The sequence below is a fragment of the Homarus americanus genome, unplaced genomic scaffold, assembly GCF_018991925.1.
Source record: "Homarus americanus isolate GMGI-L3 unplaced genomic scaffold, GMGI_Hamer_2.0 scaffold51354, whole genome shotgun sequence".
Classification (NCBI taxonomy): domain Eukaryota; kingdom Metazoa; phylum Arthropoda; class Malacostraca; order Decapoda; family Nephropidae; genus Homarus; species Homarus americanus.
Window position 1 is genome coordinate 29,223 of NW_024750910.1, and position 17,971 is coordinate 47,193.

Genomic DNA, 17,971 nt, shown 5'->3' on the forward strand with positions numbered 1-17,971 from the left:
GCGACGCAAGTCTCCTCTTTAATCGACAGACACATGACAACCGATGTGCAGATACTACACGACCCAACCCCCTCCGACCGACTGTCAACAAACACAGCGCCTTGATGGCATTCGTAATGGAAGTGATAATGAAAAAAATATTTTGTGTTTTTTTTTTAATCTCAATTTCGTTATTCTATGTAGTTCATTTTTAATCAATATATGTTTGTGAAATTCCAAATATATTATTAGCAACACGAACAATAGCATTCATTAAAAATATACGGTTCATAGGAAAACCAGGTATTCATGCATTTCAAGGAGTAGCTAGCCTTATTTCTATCACGCTTCTTGCTAAACATAGTTTTACGTGATGGAATAGATAAACATGAATTTTAAAGAATGAAAATAAAAATAATCCAAATGAATAAACAAATAAATAAAATATTGTAATATGTGGAGGCCCCCAGATTGTGGAGGCCCCTGGGCAGCTGCCCACTTTGCCCACTCCTGAATTCGGCCCTGCAAATGCCTCTGCCATTTGTTTCACTGAAAAAGCTTGGGGGGTTGCAGGTTCTTCTACATTTTGACTCTCTTCTTCCTCTGCAATTTTCTGTGCTTCCAGTTCAATAAGATCCTCATTACTTAGCTCTTCTGCTACACTTTCAACCAACTGCTCAACATCTTCATTATCAATTTCTAAATCCAGTTGTTTACCCAACTCCACTATCTTGATACTAATTGCAGAAATTACTTCATCTTCATTAAGTCCTCTGAAACTGTTCGCATATCTTTCCAGGACTTTCTTCCATATTCCATTCATGCACTGACCTGTAACCTCATCCCATGCTGTACCTATGTTCTTTGTACATTTCAAAATGTTGTAGTCCTTCCAAAACTCTCTGAGCGTTTTCTCACCTTCAATAGCAGCAACAGCCTGAGCGAAGGTCGTACATAAATAATTTGCTTTAAAAGCAGCAATAGCACCTTGATCCATGGGTTGGATGATAGAGGTAGTGTTAGGTGGAATGTAGACTACCTTAACATAAGGGTGCAGGTCGTCCAGGTGTGGTGGGTGTCCCGGAGAATTACCCAAAATTAACAAAATCTTGAATGCAATCCTTGTTGCAGACAATACTCCTTGGCTTGTGGAATGAAAAAAGTCAGGAACCAATCCTCAAACAGTACTCGGGACATCCATGCTTTCTTGTTACTGCAATAAAACACTGGCAGTGTGTGCTTGCTGACATGTTTAAAAGCCCTTGGGTTCTCTGAATGATATATCAAGGGCTTTATCTTGAAACCAGCTACATTCCTCCTCCTCAACAGAAGTATGATTCAGTCCTTGAATCCCGGCTTGGTTTTCGCCTCTTTGTGGATGTATGTCCGTTCTGGCATGCGCTTCCATAATAAGCCAGTTTCATCCACAATAAATATTTGCTCAGGAAAATAGTTTAAATATTTGCTCAGGAAAATAGTTTCCCTCCACTATGACACGATCTAGGTCCTCTTTAAAACTTTTGACAGCACCCACATCAGCACTTGCTGCCTCTCCACTCACCTTTACACTATGCAAACTGTAGCAGTTCTTAAACCTTTGGAACCACCCATGACTTGCTGTGAAGGTTTGGTCGCACTCATCTCCTGCATGCTCCTTCAGGCTTTCGAAAAGGCTTCTTGGCTTAGCCTGTAGGTTTAGAAGGCTTAAGGGTACACGCTTTTGTATCTGATCTTCCATCCATATCAAAAGTAATTTCTTCATCTCATGAATAAGACCTTGTCTTTTATTCGTTATTATTGTTCCCTTTATAGGTGCTGATCCTTTCACTACCTCACCTAATACATTCCTTGTCCTTCAAAATTGTCGATATGGTCGAGCGCGAGAAGCCTAGGTCTCGTGAAATGGTTGCTACCATTTTTCCATTTTCATACTGCATTATTATCTTCTTTTTCATCTCAAAAGTAATTGACTGTCTTCTTTTCTTCTGAGCACCACCAGCACTCTCACTTCTACGCTTGCCAGTCATTCTAAAGTGAATAAGAAACGAAAATATTGTCAGTACACAGCGCGATCACTATCGATTACAACGACAGCCAAACACCAACTAAGCGTTTATGGCGTGGGTGCTGTAGCCACGAGGCGATCCAGCCCACGCGACGTTCTTGTACGGGACGGAAACGTTTCTGTCTAGGAAATACGGGGCCCATTTGAAAATTTTGGTACCGATCATGCGGCGGTCGGATGTGTGGGTGGTCGTACCGACTGAGGCAGGTCGCGAGTGGTCGTAGGTCGAGTATGTCGTAAGTCGAGGAGAAAAGTATATTAAATTAACTGCAGAAGATGTAATATATATTTACCTGTGAGGATGTTGTGAATTTTTTGCCACAAGTTTCACAACAATACGGTTTTTCTCCTGTGTGGATTCTAATGTGCTCCTGAAGATTGCCATTTTGGGTAAATCTCTTTTCACAGTAACCACACTTGAATGGCTTTTCACCTGGAACAAAAGACATATTATACATTTATTGAACTGAGAACTAAAATTTTCCATATTTGTACCAGTGTTATTGAAAACTTTACTGTATTTATACGGTAACTACTGCACAGGTTTGACCATTATACAATGGATCTATATAGGATTGATCAGTTTTACGATGCTAAAAATTTAACACCGTTTACTGCTATGCAATTGTTATGATCAGTTTTACGATGGTTGTGGCCTTCTATGTTTGTTTACAAAATCTAAATAATACTTACAAAATAAGTTTATAAGATATTTTCATTAATTTCCTTATCTTAACTATTGTGTATCATGAATTTATGTGTGACGATGACATGTACAGTACATAAAGACAGCTGTTGACTATTTTAAATGATTCTACTCGCTGAGAGGCATTCAGTGAAATTCTTAATACAGTCAACCCTCACTTTACGCGGTTAATGTAACCCACAGGGTACCGCGGAAAGTGAGAAATGCGTAAAGTGAATAACATAACATATGGGATTAAATGAAATAGAGACCAGCTGACCCCCAAACCTCCATTTTTTCCAACACAATACCTATGTTCTAGTAAAAATAACATCTTAATTTTATGATGGTACATGCACACAATTAATACTAAGAGAAATAGAGAAATACAGTCGCCAAGTTAATGTCCATTCAAATAATGGACTCAACTCCCTCCCCTCTTCTCACACTACACTCGCTGGCTCTTCCTCTCTGAGAAATTTTGGGGAAAACCAGGTATAGTAATAAATAATACCTCAAACTAAAGTTAGGATAATATAATTGACATTGCTGGATTCCTTGTAAGACCAGGGAATATTTTGAATATAAATGTCATATATTTTGCACAAAAGATAACATATTTACTCAGAGTAAACATTATATCTAAAATTTATGTCTAATGCAAAATCTATGATGTTTATTCAAATGATCATCAAATTGTAAGAATTCCAGCAATGTAAATTATATTCTGGCCGGATAATTTGTATGAATTTTATGAGCTAAATAAAAAAATTATACTTCACCCGTGTAAAGGGGTACACCCACCGCGGAATGTGAGCATCCTGGGTTCTGGCAGGGCACCGTGTAAACGAGGAAACGCAGAATGTGGGCCCGCGTAAAGTGAGGGTTGACTGTACTGTATACTTCTCGAAGTTCAATACAGAAAGGTATACTGTGCATTATAATTTGCTACTTGTAAGTGGTCACATATTCTCATAAGATGGACTCAAACATACATACACACACAAACACACACTACATCCTTGACCAATGCAGGGTCAAGACCTATCTGGCACGGCTCTGGCAGCTGCCGAGCTAACTGCAATGTTGGCCCACCTCCGTCCCCTCAACCTCTCCTCACCACCGGAATTTCAGCAATGTCTCACTAAAAGTTACAATTTCATTTTGGAAAGGAGTGGAACCAGTGGTGAACAGTGCCAAACAGTGTTTAACCAGTGATATCCCAGGTACCCAGTGATAACTGCCCCCAACACCCAACAACAAGCAGTGATGTGTTAATCCGTCCCACGATAAGAAGCCTGACACTGCATCTGACTGTACACAACTTCAGTGAGTGAAGTCCTGCGACACCAGGCCACGTGGTGTTCCCATGATGCTACGACACCACGTAGTGAATGAGTTGCTACAACAGTAGCAACAGTAGGTAGTAGGCAGATACTAAACAGGGAGGTACTACCGCCAGGGAAGATATTGGAAGCATAATGTGTTGTCTAATGGTAGACCCTGCTGCCATATGGCATCACGAAAATTGTGACCAAGTCCCAGGTTGCTCATCTGTCTTTCCGACTCATTTACACACAATTGCAGGGTCTCAATTGTTTCTCTTACATGACAGCACAACAAACATATTGCATTCCTCACTATTGATTTTTTTTCATTCTTGTATTTCTTTGTTTTTATTATTATTATTATCACAGTGTTGTTATTATCATTATTACCATTAATATTTATTTTACTTTACTATGAATTATTATTATTATTACATTTTTGCCCCCAGGCCCGGATGTGGGTCATGATCTATGCCCTGGTGGGCTAATCCCCATGTAAAAAAATCATGTGAGGTCCCTCATAACACAATCTGTGAAGGAATTATTACACCACATTGGGTTCCTCATAACATGATCTGTGATGAAATAACTACACTACATCAGGCTCCAAATAATATCATCTATGAAGGAATTACAGTACTACACTATGTGTTTGCTGTTCAAGACCTCAGTGCATGTGACCTACGTGATCTCTACTGTAAACATTACTTTTTATGTTCACTGTTTTTCCTTTTCCTTTCTCTATGGAAAGCTTTTGTTAACCCTCCCCTCCATGTCAAAGTATGTAATAAATCATTTATGCCCAATGTATATTTTCAGTCTTTGGGCTGCAGAACTTTTTCAATAAACTGGTAATTGTTATCTCTCTCTCTCACGCACACTACTACTACTATGCTGTCACTCGGAATTGAGAATGACGATCATGCAGACATGAGTTATTAACCCTTAAGCCCCGGGTTAGGTGCTCTCTGGCAGTAAGCCCCCCCCAGCGAGGGGTATATCAAGAAAAATCAACTTTTCCAAAATAATTCTCAACCTTTTTAAATGATAAAACAATAAAAAATAAGTAAGAAAAACTATATATTGACCCTCTAGAAACTTCCTTGGCCGCGCGGAGGAAGGGGACAGTGTTGGGTTGACAGCTGACGCTCGTGGTCCCTACACACTTAGCAGCTAATTTTAGCTCGCCTTTGTGTCCGAGATGGCCAATGCATATATTTACTGATCTTAATACTTATTTGCTACAAATAATTTATTTAGAATATTTTATTTGCAGTATTTTTCTATAAAAGTGCTTGGCAACACTTACCAGTCGGTCGCCAGTCTGTCATTGTGTTTGGTAGAGCAAGTAATGAATAAAATAATAATAATTCCGATAAATACATCTATAACATAATCATAGCATTATTTTACAATATTACTACACCACAATACAACAACCATTTTTTTCGGCTTGGAAGACGCTGCATCGTGGAAGGCGCACCCGATTTTGGAAATTAAATTATGGGTAAAAAAAAAGACTTTTTTTCTAAAAAACAGTTTTTGTGATATAGCTTTAATGCGACATCAGCAAATGCTAACTAGGTATGTTAATTCCTAGCCAATTTGCCAGGCCAACATACAGGCAATTAAAACATCTAATAATTACTTAATAAATAATATTAGAAGGACACGTCGCTACCTGGCATTTAATTGCAATTCTCAAACCCCCTCCTTCACCCCCCACCATACGCATCACGAAACTCATCTCTTGCCTGGCGCTTCGCTATAATACACACAAAGGGAAGCTCCGCGAATTTGTGTTCTAATTGCTCAAATACTCACCTCCGCAAGGATATTATATACGGTATTTGTACTTAATAGCACAGTGATGAAGTAGAGTGACTTTTATTTTGTTATGTCTCTCATTTATTGTATTTGGGACATTTTCTTATAGACTTTGGGTCAGCATGGCGACCAAAACACATTTTCTTTGCGTGTCGTTAGATCGTTGTGACTATCCCTTGCCTTTAAGTCACTCAGTGAATGTCGGGCGCCTCCGGCCTGTCTTCACTAAAAGAGAATATGTGAAAATATCTATTTATATACATATACTGTCATGCGCCGGTTAACGCCCTAGATAATGCCTTTGAAATGTGACGTTAACTGAAATGGACGTTGTCCGATCATCACATAAACTTTTTATTTATACTTGTACTTACAGGGAGTTCTGCTATAACGCTGGGTTTTGATAACGCTAATTTGCTCTAACGCGATTTATGAATTCGAACAATATTTGTATAACGCGAACGCTATTTGCTATGTGATTTTGCTTACTATTTCTCCAATTTTGTGGTATTAACTGTGAATATGGTAAAGAAGAATATCTCCAAAAAGCCTGATGATAGAATTCCGGTGATTATCGGAAAAGAAAGGATATAACACTTGAAGAGAAGCTCAATGTTATCAACCTCAAAATCACCTCTTCTCCCCATCAAGTTACATCTATATTTTTTCAAGGTAAAGTGTTAAATTTACTGTATGATTTCATTATTAGATATGAATGTAACATTTATTTAGACTGTGCTATCCTTTGTGTTAGGCTAAATACTAAATTTTTCTCGATTTCGAGTAATCTGCACCTAACCCTATTTTCCATAAGCCCTGTTATTTCTATTACGCTGATTTTCTATAACACGATATTTTACAAGAACACAATTATCGCAAGTAGCAGAACTACCTGACCTGTAATGTATGTGAATACTATACAATGATATAAACGCTATACACTTAAATCACTACTGTAATGTGATACAGGTGATTAATTTTATCTCAAAATACACGACGCTTATAGTTAAAATATTCACCATTTACAAGGATTCCAGCAATGTTGGGCAGTTGGGGGAGGAGGAGGATGGAGGAGGGAGGGGAGGGAGGAGGGAGGGGAGGAGGGAGGAGGAGGGAGGGAGGAGGAGGGAGGGAGGGAGGAGGAGGAGGGAGGGAGGAGCTTGGCGGAGGGGAGGTGTAGTATCGCTTGAGAGTTGGCACTGGCCTAAGGTCTAACGCGCGTACCTGTATATTTATCAGTTTGGCGACTAAGCTTCTCTTATAAAAGCCGCGACATGACCTGGGTGAATATAATAAACATTGTTGGGGATTCTTGTAAGATACTGATTAATTTGAATATAAACATGCTATAATTCTGCACTCAGACATAACAATTTTAGTATCAATCAAATTAGTACATGTGCACGGCAGCTTTGCACTCAAGGTCATTTATTCTTTTATGTTTCTTTTAGTATGGTGTGTGCATGTAAATGGATGAAAATAAAATGAAGAAATCTATAAATCTACCCAAAAATGCAGTTGAAAAAATTTATATTATAAATGTACTACAGCACTGTACACTCATGTACAACAATTTTATCTCTTGGAGCGTAAAAATATTTTGACATTTATATTCAAATTATTACTGTCTTGCAAGGATTCCAGCAATGCAAATTATAATCTCCTAACTTATCTGAGATATATTATATAAGATAAAACTGTAAGCCTGGGTGCTTCATTGGGAGGGAGGAGGAGGGAGGAGGAACCAGCCACCGAGCGTAGGGTTGGGGAGGGGGGTTGAGGTGATAAGTTTGAGTGCTTAAGGTCTTCGTGGTTTATTTAACAGTCCTACTAAGCTTCTCTCATTTTTAAATGCCAGTGATATGACCTCCAGGAGAATATAAATAACATAGCTGGGATTCTTGTAAGATACTGATTTATTTGAATATAAACATGTAATTTGCACTAGACATAAATACCTTAGGTACCGGTGAATCAAATTAGTACATGTAATTCAGCTTGCAATTAAGGCTATTTATTTCTTGTTAATGCTTTTTAGTATGGCAGTGTGTGCATGTAAATGGATGAAAATAAATGAAGAAATTTATGTAACCTACCCAAAAATACAGTTGAAAAACTTTAATAAATGTATCACAGTAGTGCACGCTTAATGTACTACATTTTTTATATCTTGAGCAAAATATATGATGCTAATATTCAAATTAATCTCTGTCTTGCAAGGATTTCAGCAATGCAAATTATATTATCGTAACTTTAGTCTGAGATATTATATAAAATAAACATAAAGAAATCGCCAATCTTTTGTCTGGGAACACAAGGAGGGTGGGAAGAGGGGGAGGTGAGGTGACAGAATGTCTGCCGTTTGTTTGTTTATTTATTTGAGATAAGATTTGACAGTTGGCGCTGAAGGCCTGCCTGCGTGTTTATTTATCATTATTTAAGAGTGACTAAGCTCTTCTCATAATTTGCCACCCAAACGACCTGGGTGAATATAACTTACATTGGAGGGATTCTTGTAAGATAGTAATTTATTTGAATACCTGTATAAACAAGCTATATTTGCAATAGACATAACAATTTTAGTACCGTAATCATTTAGTACTTGTACAATACAGGTTTGCACTTAGGTCCATTGTTACTGTACAATATTAACTAAATTCACTAGATAACATACGCCTGGCAGCACAATCTATAAGAATACGCGATGCATACGTGACTGTGCCCACTCTAGGGCCATTTAGGTTCGCTAGGTCCCATTATTTGAATGTTTTTTTTTTCAATTTAAATTTTATTTGTTTATTCCTTGATAGAGGAAGCGGGGATCCTAGTGCTGTCACTTGGTACCCCTGTACCATAACACCAGAAGCAACTGGCCAGTGTCACAAGTATATACAGTACAGTACAGTCATCCCTTGGTTATAGCGCCTAATTGGGACCCCGCCGATAACGAAAGTACAGAACCTATGGGATTTATTCTAATTGGTTCCAGGCACCCAAGACCAAACCCCAAGTAACCCATTTTACGACCATTTATACCCACTAAATATATATATAATGTTATGGTAAATATCATAAACACACATAGGCATGGCTAGGTTTATTACAAAGTGATGAAAAGGGTACGCTTAATACTGTAGTCCACAAAACATGTAGCTATGCTTTTTTTATTTGGTCCCCCGTCATACGAGTCCGTTTTCACTCGCATCAGGACGCCTGAGTCCTCCGTTTTCTCTTAATCTTAAGAGTGCACCAGAGACTTCACTATACTTAGTAATGCCACAGAATTTGAAATTGCAACCCCAATTGCAACTGGGGTTGCAATTGTTGAGGCAACTAGATATGTCTGATTACAGCAAATGTGTTATTGTCAATTTGTAGGTGAAAGATTTTATCCTCAATAGATATAGGTTAACATTACACCTCGAGGCAAATGTTTAAAAATAGCCTAAGATAGGAAGCGTACACATAATATCTGACCAGTATGGGGAGGATCATCTTGTCTCCGTCAGGGGGTCGTGGAGTGGTGGTCCAGCAGGCGTCACGGATTTTGGGGGGGGGGAGGGGGGGCACGGACACATATGCGATCGGACGTTGTTCGGTCGGACGTTAACCGGCGCATGACTGTATATGTTTATTATTTACAATCTTTGTCCCAATTATTCACGTGCTAATATGAATACTATGACTGTCTCTCTTCCTACTCTTATGTACGTTCACAAAACCCTTGGGCTTCCGCCCTTGGGCTTCTATTTGTTCTCAGCAAAAAGGCCAGAGTTGAGTTTGTCTCTTCATAACTTTGATGTCCTCAGTAGTGGGTTCAGGCGAACTTTAGCGAGGCTGCTAGACTTAGCGTTCCTTCCGGAATGTTGACCTTCCGGTCTTACTAGCAATCTAGAGTTATGTTGAAATGGACTTTACACCTTCTATGGGTTATATGAGACCAATTCAGGGTGGAATTCTCAACCCAATATATATTGCTAGAGTAACAGTGAACGTTGCTGCCAATAGAGCGCTATGTTAGCGGCTCAGCACTGTCAACCCTGCCGGGTGATAGTGCGCACGTAGGAGTTTTCCCTTAAGTGTTTACTTGGGGATAATGTCTGTGCCCCTGATTGGCAACAAATAAAGATCTTGATGATCCCTCTCAATAAATGTTCTGAATGAAATTATTTTATAAAAACAAATTTAAATAAATAAGTTTCATTGAGCTAAGGGATACTTGATATAAGAGTCGGGAGACAGATACGAAATAGTGAGTTATTGTTTATACAGGTTGTAATTTCAGTCTGGCAACTCGACCTGACCGGTGTCCGACCATGGAAATTACCCTTTCTGGATAGATAGTGACTTAAAGCTTGGAAGCACTCAGGCACCACTTCCTCTGCATCAGGTCTTTGAAGACATATTGTAGGGTTAAATGTCGTGATAGTAGCTTCTCAAATTTCGCAAGTTTTTAATTGTTAACGATTTTATTGAACACACCAAAAAATAAATAAATAAAATTTGATGGCGGAAACTTGAATTTCACGGTGTGAACGGACCGCCAACGGCAGACGACGTAAGTATAATCGTAAACAGCGAATTTCTCATGTACAAAAGATTCATTATTGTTTATTACTGAATGTCTTTTTATTGAATTAATGTTTATGTGCAAAATGAGCAATACAATTCATTAATAATAATGAATATTAAACATTATGAGGAAATGAGACAGCATTGTTATGGATAACAAACCAATAACTGACTGGTTCTACATATAAAACTGAAGAAAATAAGACCTTGGTTGCAGCTGTAGTAAAATTAATATGGTTGTTTTAAGTAATGTTATTTAATGTTAATAAATGGAACAAAAGAAGTAGCTAACGATAATGGTAAAGAAAAAAGAGAGATCGCGTATGTAAGTGCACACACGTGAAAACATATCGTCATTACTTTACATAAGAGTATGAAAGCAACATTTATTTACTGTTCACATATATTTTAATTAATGTTTCTGAATTTGATTTTATTGAATTAATGTTTGTGTGTGCAAAATTAACAATACAATTTATTAAAAATACCTGGATTAAAACACATGAGGAGACGAGACGGCTGCCGGCATTGTTCATGTTAAAGCTTACAAAACCAGTGACTGATTGGTTCTACATATAAAACTGAAGAAAATAAGACCCTGATTGTAGCTGTAGTCAAATTAATGTAAAAAAAATTAATATGGTTGTTTGAAGTACCTGTAATGTTATTTAATGTTAATAAATGGAACAATATAAGTAGCTAACCATTAATGGTAAAAAAAAAAGTGAGACTGCGCGTATGTAAGTGCGCACATGTGAAAACATATCGTCATTACTCTACATAAGAATATGAAAGCAACACTTATTTACTGCTCATATATATTGAAGGGTTAAACGTTGTACTCTGTATAGACAAGCAGAGAGAGAAAGAGAGAGAGAGCAGCCGAACTGCCGGATGTAAACAAACCTTAATTTCCCGCGGCGGTTTTTTTTTTACGGGGATTAGCCCACCCGGGCATAGGTCACTGACCCACATTGGGGCCTGAGGGGCAAAAATTTAATACTCCTGTAATAATAATAATAATTCAGATAAGTGAAAAAAAAAGAAAAAAAAAGCTGCCTATCTACCTATTGGACAAACTAAAATCGTTCCGGACCACGGGAGTTTCCGGACCACAGAATGCCGGACTAGAGAGGTACAACCTGTATTTGTCATATGAGTGACTTGTATAACAATAAGAGATCTTAATGCATTAACTTACGAATAATATAACATTTATGAGTCATATTGATTAAGTTTGGGAGAAAATGCGTTCTCCCTTATAAATTATTATTAGTATTTTGTGTTATAATGATATAATGTGACTCATGGTATCCTCCTAGTTTAGATGAGTGCTGTGCAACTGGAGGATGAAGGTCAGGAGTCCGGGCCTATGGATGATGGAGGAGACCATGGAACTGTCCCTGAGGAGATACTATTGAGTGCTGAGCTACAAGGACTAGAAAGTTCAGCTCAGGCACTACATTCAAGGAATTGTCTGTCAGTAGAGAATTTGAATTCAGTAGTAGTAGTTTCACCCAAGACCCAAGGGGGCCATACTACATAAAAAATGTAAAGCGACTTGGATTACTAAGATAGATCTTCATGTGGCTTTCATAATTCATGGCAGCTGTGTCTCAAATAACCTATTTTCACAAATGGCTTGTGCAGTTTGTTATGATCAAATTTTTCAATTTCATCAAGCTACAGGTGATAAGAAAGATTTATTGCAATTACAAATTAAAAATAGGTGGAATAAGGCCTTGAAGAGTAAATTTTTGAATGTACAACAATGGAAAGATCCCAAATTGGAAGAAAGTTTAGGTTTATTGGTGTTAGGTAAAAGACTTAATCCCCACTTAGACAAGACTGCTTCTGCTAAGATAAATAAGTTAATGGACCCTCCAGACAGTGGGGCAGTAGGAAGTCTACAAAAACCTCTATCTACTCAATCTGATTTCAGTGGATTCCAGGATCAGGACGATGAGCCTGGTTCTTATAATAGTATCCAGTCTCTTGAGCAGGAAGAACCTGTTCAGACTGACTTCAACCTATCCACATCTTGGCAACCACTTCCACCTGGGGCAAGAGTGTTGGTTACTGCGAGAGGAAACAGGCTGCTGTCGACTGACACGCAGCTGCTGGATAATATTGAGTGTAAGGTTGATTCTAACACGCCATGGATAACATTGGTAAGAGCTAAGTCTTCTTTGTTCACTAATCCATCTGAATCTGTGGATTCCTTATTCAAAATATTTTATGAAAATGTCTCTAAGCTTCCTCATATCTCAGCAACCACAAAAAGCGAGGAAGGACAAGCAACTTTGGGTCATCATTCTTTGTTTTTGGAGGGTGATACTACACTTTCTTGGCCTGATATTTGCCCAAAGATGATCTCTGAAATAGACAAAGTCTGGGCTAATTTATTGAAAGACTTAACATTCATTCCCGCTGACAGGAAAGCTCACAAGTTTAGTTTTTTGAAGTTCCAATTTAAAGACAAAAAGAGTTCCTTGTATGAACTTTCACAATATTTGTCGGCTTCAAAATATGTTGATATAAGTTGTGAAAAAAAATTTGAAACCAGTTGCTCCTGCACTGCTGCTTGAAGAATTTAAAATTAGGAAATTGGCAGCAGATGTTTGGTCTGCAATTATGATGTGTCAGTTATTAACTAAGTTTGTGCTGGACTATGAAGAAAATTCAGAAGTGAACAAATGTTTTGCTGCTGCTCTGGTACTTGGTCACAATTTTTGTGATGCCATATGGCAGCAGGGTCTACCAATATTTTCCCAGGCAGTAATACCTCCCTGTTTGGTAGATGCCTACTACAGACACCAGTCAAACCGTTGCTTGATAATTATACAACCCTTTTGGCACAAGTACACACACCTCTTGGAATATCATCACTTAGAACTGCTTATCAGTCGTCATTTTCATCAATTTAAAAAAAAAATCTGTATAAGGTGAAATTTTTAATACAGCACTCATTTTATACACCTGGTCACCTCCACATCTAGCGGGCTGTAGTGTTTACATTCTTTCAAATGTTTTTGTCGGTATGACAACGACGGGAAATATTTTCCAACAGTAGAAGGTAAGCAAATGTAAACATGTATATCAACGTCTAAATAAAACAAAAAATCTTTATTTAAAAACAAAAAATTTTAAGTAAAAAAAAAAAACTCGTTGTTTGCAAAACCATTGACTGATTGGTTCTACATAATTATAAAACTGAAGAAAATAAGACCCCGGTTGTAGCTGTAGTAAAATTAATGTAGAAAAATTAATATGGTTGTTTCAAGTAATGTTATCTAATGCTAATAAATGGAACAATAGAAGTAGCTAACCATTAATGGTAAAGAAAAAAAGTGAGACTGCGTGCATGTACCAGGGGTAAGTGCGCACATGTAAAAACATTTCGTCTTTACTCTACATAAGAATATGAAAGCAACACTTATTTACTTTTTATATATGTTTTAATTAATGTTTCTGAATTTCTTTTTGATTGAATTATTGTTTATGTGTGCAAAATGAACAATACAATTCATTAATAATACGTAGAATATTAAAACACATGAGGAGACGAGACGGCATTGTTTTCGTTGTTTACAAAACCAGTGACTGATTGGTTCTACATATAAAACTGTAAAAAATAAGACCCTGGTTGTAGCTGTAGTAAAATTAATGTAAAAAATTAATATGGTTGTTTTAAGTAATGTTAGTTAATGTTAATACAGGTAGTCCCCGACTTACGACCGACTCGACTTACGTCCACCCTCACTTACGACCGCCTCAATCGTACCAAAATGTGGTCAAATTATGTATTTTTGAGTCTCAAAGTCAATACACAGACAAAATTTTCATCTGTAATTCACTTTAAAATGGCTGGTAAGGTTTAAAGAGTGTTTTGCAGTGCTGAAAAGAAAAAGAGACCCAAATTTTCGATTTTCTATGCGTTATTTAAGCATTTCAGACTTACGACCTGGATGTCAGTCCCTAACCCTGTCGTAAGTCGGGGAGTACAGTACCTGTAAATGGAACAATAGAAGTAGCTAACAATTAATGGTAAAGAAAAAAAGAGAGATGGCGTATGTAAGTGAGCACATGTGAAAACATATCGTCATTACTCTACATAAGAATATGAAAGCCAAACTTATTTACTGTTCATATATATTTTAATTAATGTTTCTGAATTAAAAAAAAAATTCTACCCACCAGTGGTGGTAAAGTTGAAAACATAAGGACAGCCAATGTTGTTGTGTGTGTTTTTACTTGGATGACGAAGTTGTAATTAAATTTGGAAGATTTTAATTTTGTGGGGTTTTTACAGTCTAAACGGATGTCCAAATATGAGAGCCTACTGTAAATAGGTGTCCAAACATGAGGGCCTACGTATAAAGAAACAAACATTCCTGCGCTTTGAGACCAGCAGACAACCTTCAGCAATTCCTCAATAGATGGGGCTGCTGCACCACTGCCATTAGTAAACAAACCACACGGCAGCAAGGGTTTATTTTTATTTTTTTTTGCAATATATCAACAATATTAGTTAAATCAATAGTTTTATAGTACTGTATAGAGAATACATGTACTTGTAATTGTTAAGTACTGTACTGTAATGAGGTACCAGTCTTTGTAAGGGGCTGATTTCAGTTGACCCTAAGAAATTCTCTGCTACAACTATCAACTAACGTCCTGGAAGACGCATGGTAATTTTCAAGGTATATTTTTGTCATAAAATGTGGGTCTTTCAAGCAGAAAAATATGGTACAGGTACACTACTTTTAGCAATATTACTTTGATACAACATGATAAAATAGACAAACAATGCAAATTAAACTGTGAGAGGTTTGAATGATATACCAGGTTCTTTGGAGACTTTACTCTTGCTAGCGCCAGACAGTAACTGGCAACTCGGCGCTGCCACAGACAAACTCCTGCCTTCCCAAATGGGAAAACATATCGTACGATGATACTCCATCTTACAATCATATACATCTTCCCCAATTTAAAAGGAAATGACATTGCCGCTTGGCAGAACTAACGAGAAACAATGCAGTGATAAAACAATAATGCAAAAAAAAAAAAAAAAAAAGACATTCATAATGAGAGGAAACAAGATAAAAAAACAGAGAACAGAAAAAAAATCAAAACGATTTACACAGCATACACTACACCACATGGTCAGCCAACCAATCCGGGGACTTAGGCCTGGCCTGACCAGGCCGGCCAAAGGAGCTGGGGGGCAGGGCGAGTACAGAGGGCACAGCAGAAGGGGGGCCAGGCAACATAGCTTGGTGCACCACGGAAGTGGTAGCCACAGGGGTGGCGCTGCATCGCAGGTGGCGTCTGTTGCAGATGGACACCCTGCCACTGCAAGTCAACCTGATGGCATACTGCCTGTGAGGGCGGGCTTCCACCACTATGCCCGTCCTGTCCCAGAGCATGGTGGCAGCATCCTGCACAAGCACCTGCATGCCCACAGCTAGGGGAGCCAGCTGGCGGAACACCTCCCCCCGCGACAGAAGGATCCCGTCCTGGGCTTCGGCCAAATGCACCTAACTCATACGAAGTGCCTGCCGCCAGTGCTGGTCCACCTTAATAGTGCTGTCTGGCCACGGGAACGCCATCATGGAACTGGCGGCCGGTGGCAAGTTGGGCGGGCGACTTGTTCACCCCCCTGCAGAGGGGTGTTCAGGTACTGGAGGGGGGCCTGGGATGTTCTATCACAGTCCAGGCTACCCCTGGGCCCAGTGTTATCCCTGAGGAGCCTCTTGACGGCCTAGACCCCAGCCCGTGCCCTGCCATTGGACTGGGGGCAGTGGGCCAACGAGAGCCGCACCTTGACCCCCATGACTTGAGGAAATCCGTCATCTCACCGCTGGCAAGGTTGATACCTCCATCCATGGAGATCTGCTCAGGTGCCCCCCACCTCTTGAAGTAACCCCACAGGCGGGCGATGATTATGCCCGAGATGGCCTCATTCGGGAAGTGGGCGATCTCCAGCCAACCTGTAAGTAGGTCAGCATATGCTAGGTACATGTGGCCCTGCAGGTGGAACAAGTCGACCACCACCTATTGAAGGGGCGAGTCTGGCGCGGGGGTCAAGACCAATGACTCCGGAGGCTGGGAAGAGGAGTGGGTTTTGCAAGCAGCACACTGGGACCGATGATACTGCAGGTCACCCTCCATGCCAGGCCAATAGACAGACTGCCGGGCCCGCCTGAGCATGGAGTCGAGGCCCTGGTGCCCCACGTGCAGGTTAACGGCGACCCGGTGGCAGAGGGAGTCAGGGTTGACTAGGAGCACACAGCCCTGGTCAAAGGTGTAAGTGACCAAACGCCTGACCACAGCCAACTTGTCCCTCACTGAAAAGTATGGGCACAGAGGAGGCCACCTCCTGTGACTTGTGGGGGCGCCAGTAGTCCGCCAGCACCCTTGACACTAGCATCTGGTACACTGGATCGTCCAGAGCCGCTTTGCACACGGTGTCCTTGTCCATAGTGATGCATCCATCCTGATCCAGCACTGCGATTGTGGCCGCGTACACTGCAGCGCATCAGTGAGACAAGACGTGCACTGAAGGCGCTCCCGGTTTTGGCAGCCAGGCCGAGTCTGTTTGGCCCTGCTCCCCCCCCCCTCCCTCTGCGAAATCCCAATACCCTACCAGCCTTACTACACCGGGATTTATTCAGCAAAACATTCAAGTGATTGATTACCAAACAGTATTCCGACAGTGCATTCCAAGGAAAAGCACAAAAACACAGCAGTGTACTGTAATACCAAATAGTGGGCACTTTGACGGTCACCTTCAAGGTGCCAGTGACAAGGACCACCGCGGTGTTATCATGGATACTGTGTTGGCGACCCTAAGCGCCAGAGACAAGGACTCACAGTGTTAGACTGACAAATATTAACACATGTCTACCAGTGTCAGTGGACCTCAAAGTGCCACCAGTGAGTTTATGGCCACCGGAGACAAACACTTCCGTCTGTCCACAACAACAGATATCAACAGATGGCCACCAATTACTTACTCCCGACGCTCTCTGTACCTTCTTAAGCATGGGAACGGTTATCCTGATGGCAGTGTTATCGCGTGACTCAAGTCACTGAACGTATTCCATGCGCGCAGCCATAGAGAGGGGCGTCATAAACAAAAGCCCATTAGGACCATAACCTCCTCTAGGACACCAGAGAAACCCACCCCCGACAGACCATACCATTACACAGAAGTTCTGCGGATATAGTATGATCTCCCGTCTTTACTGCTCTCCAACGTCACTTCCCTAGCTGATGAGCTGGCAACCACAGTCAGGTCAGTCGCTGCCAGGGTCGTTGCCATATGTGAGGCTTGGCAAATTGTGCCTGCAACATGTCATATTGAGGGATATCCACTCTTTCATCACCTTCGTTCACATGGACGTGGCTGCCAAGATGACCTACGCCCGTCACGCCTTCATGTTCAAGTCCCAGCAGATGTGGAAGCATTATCGGTACGTGTTGTGCCACGGGCCCACCCACGCCACACTG

At 40.0% G+C, this 17,971-nt stretch overlaps 1 protein-coding gene across 1 annotated transcript in view; it reads right to left on the bottom strand.

Annotated features, from left to right (window-relative positions):
• Positions 1–17,971, bottom strand: part of LOC121854500 (obscurin-like) — a 193,651-nt gene that overhangs the window by 26,024 nt on the left and 149,656 nt on the right. The window contains exon 24 of the mRNA XM_042349181.1: positions 2,338–2,477. Within this exon, the coding sequence (XP_042205115.1) occupies positions 2,338–2,477 (140 nt within the window). The remainder of the gene's footprint in view (positions 1–2,337; positions 2,478–17,971) is intronic.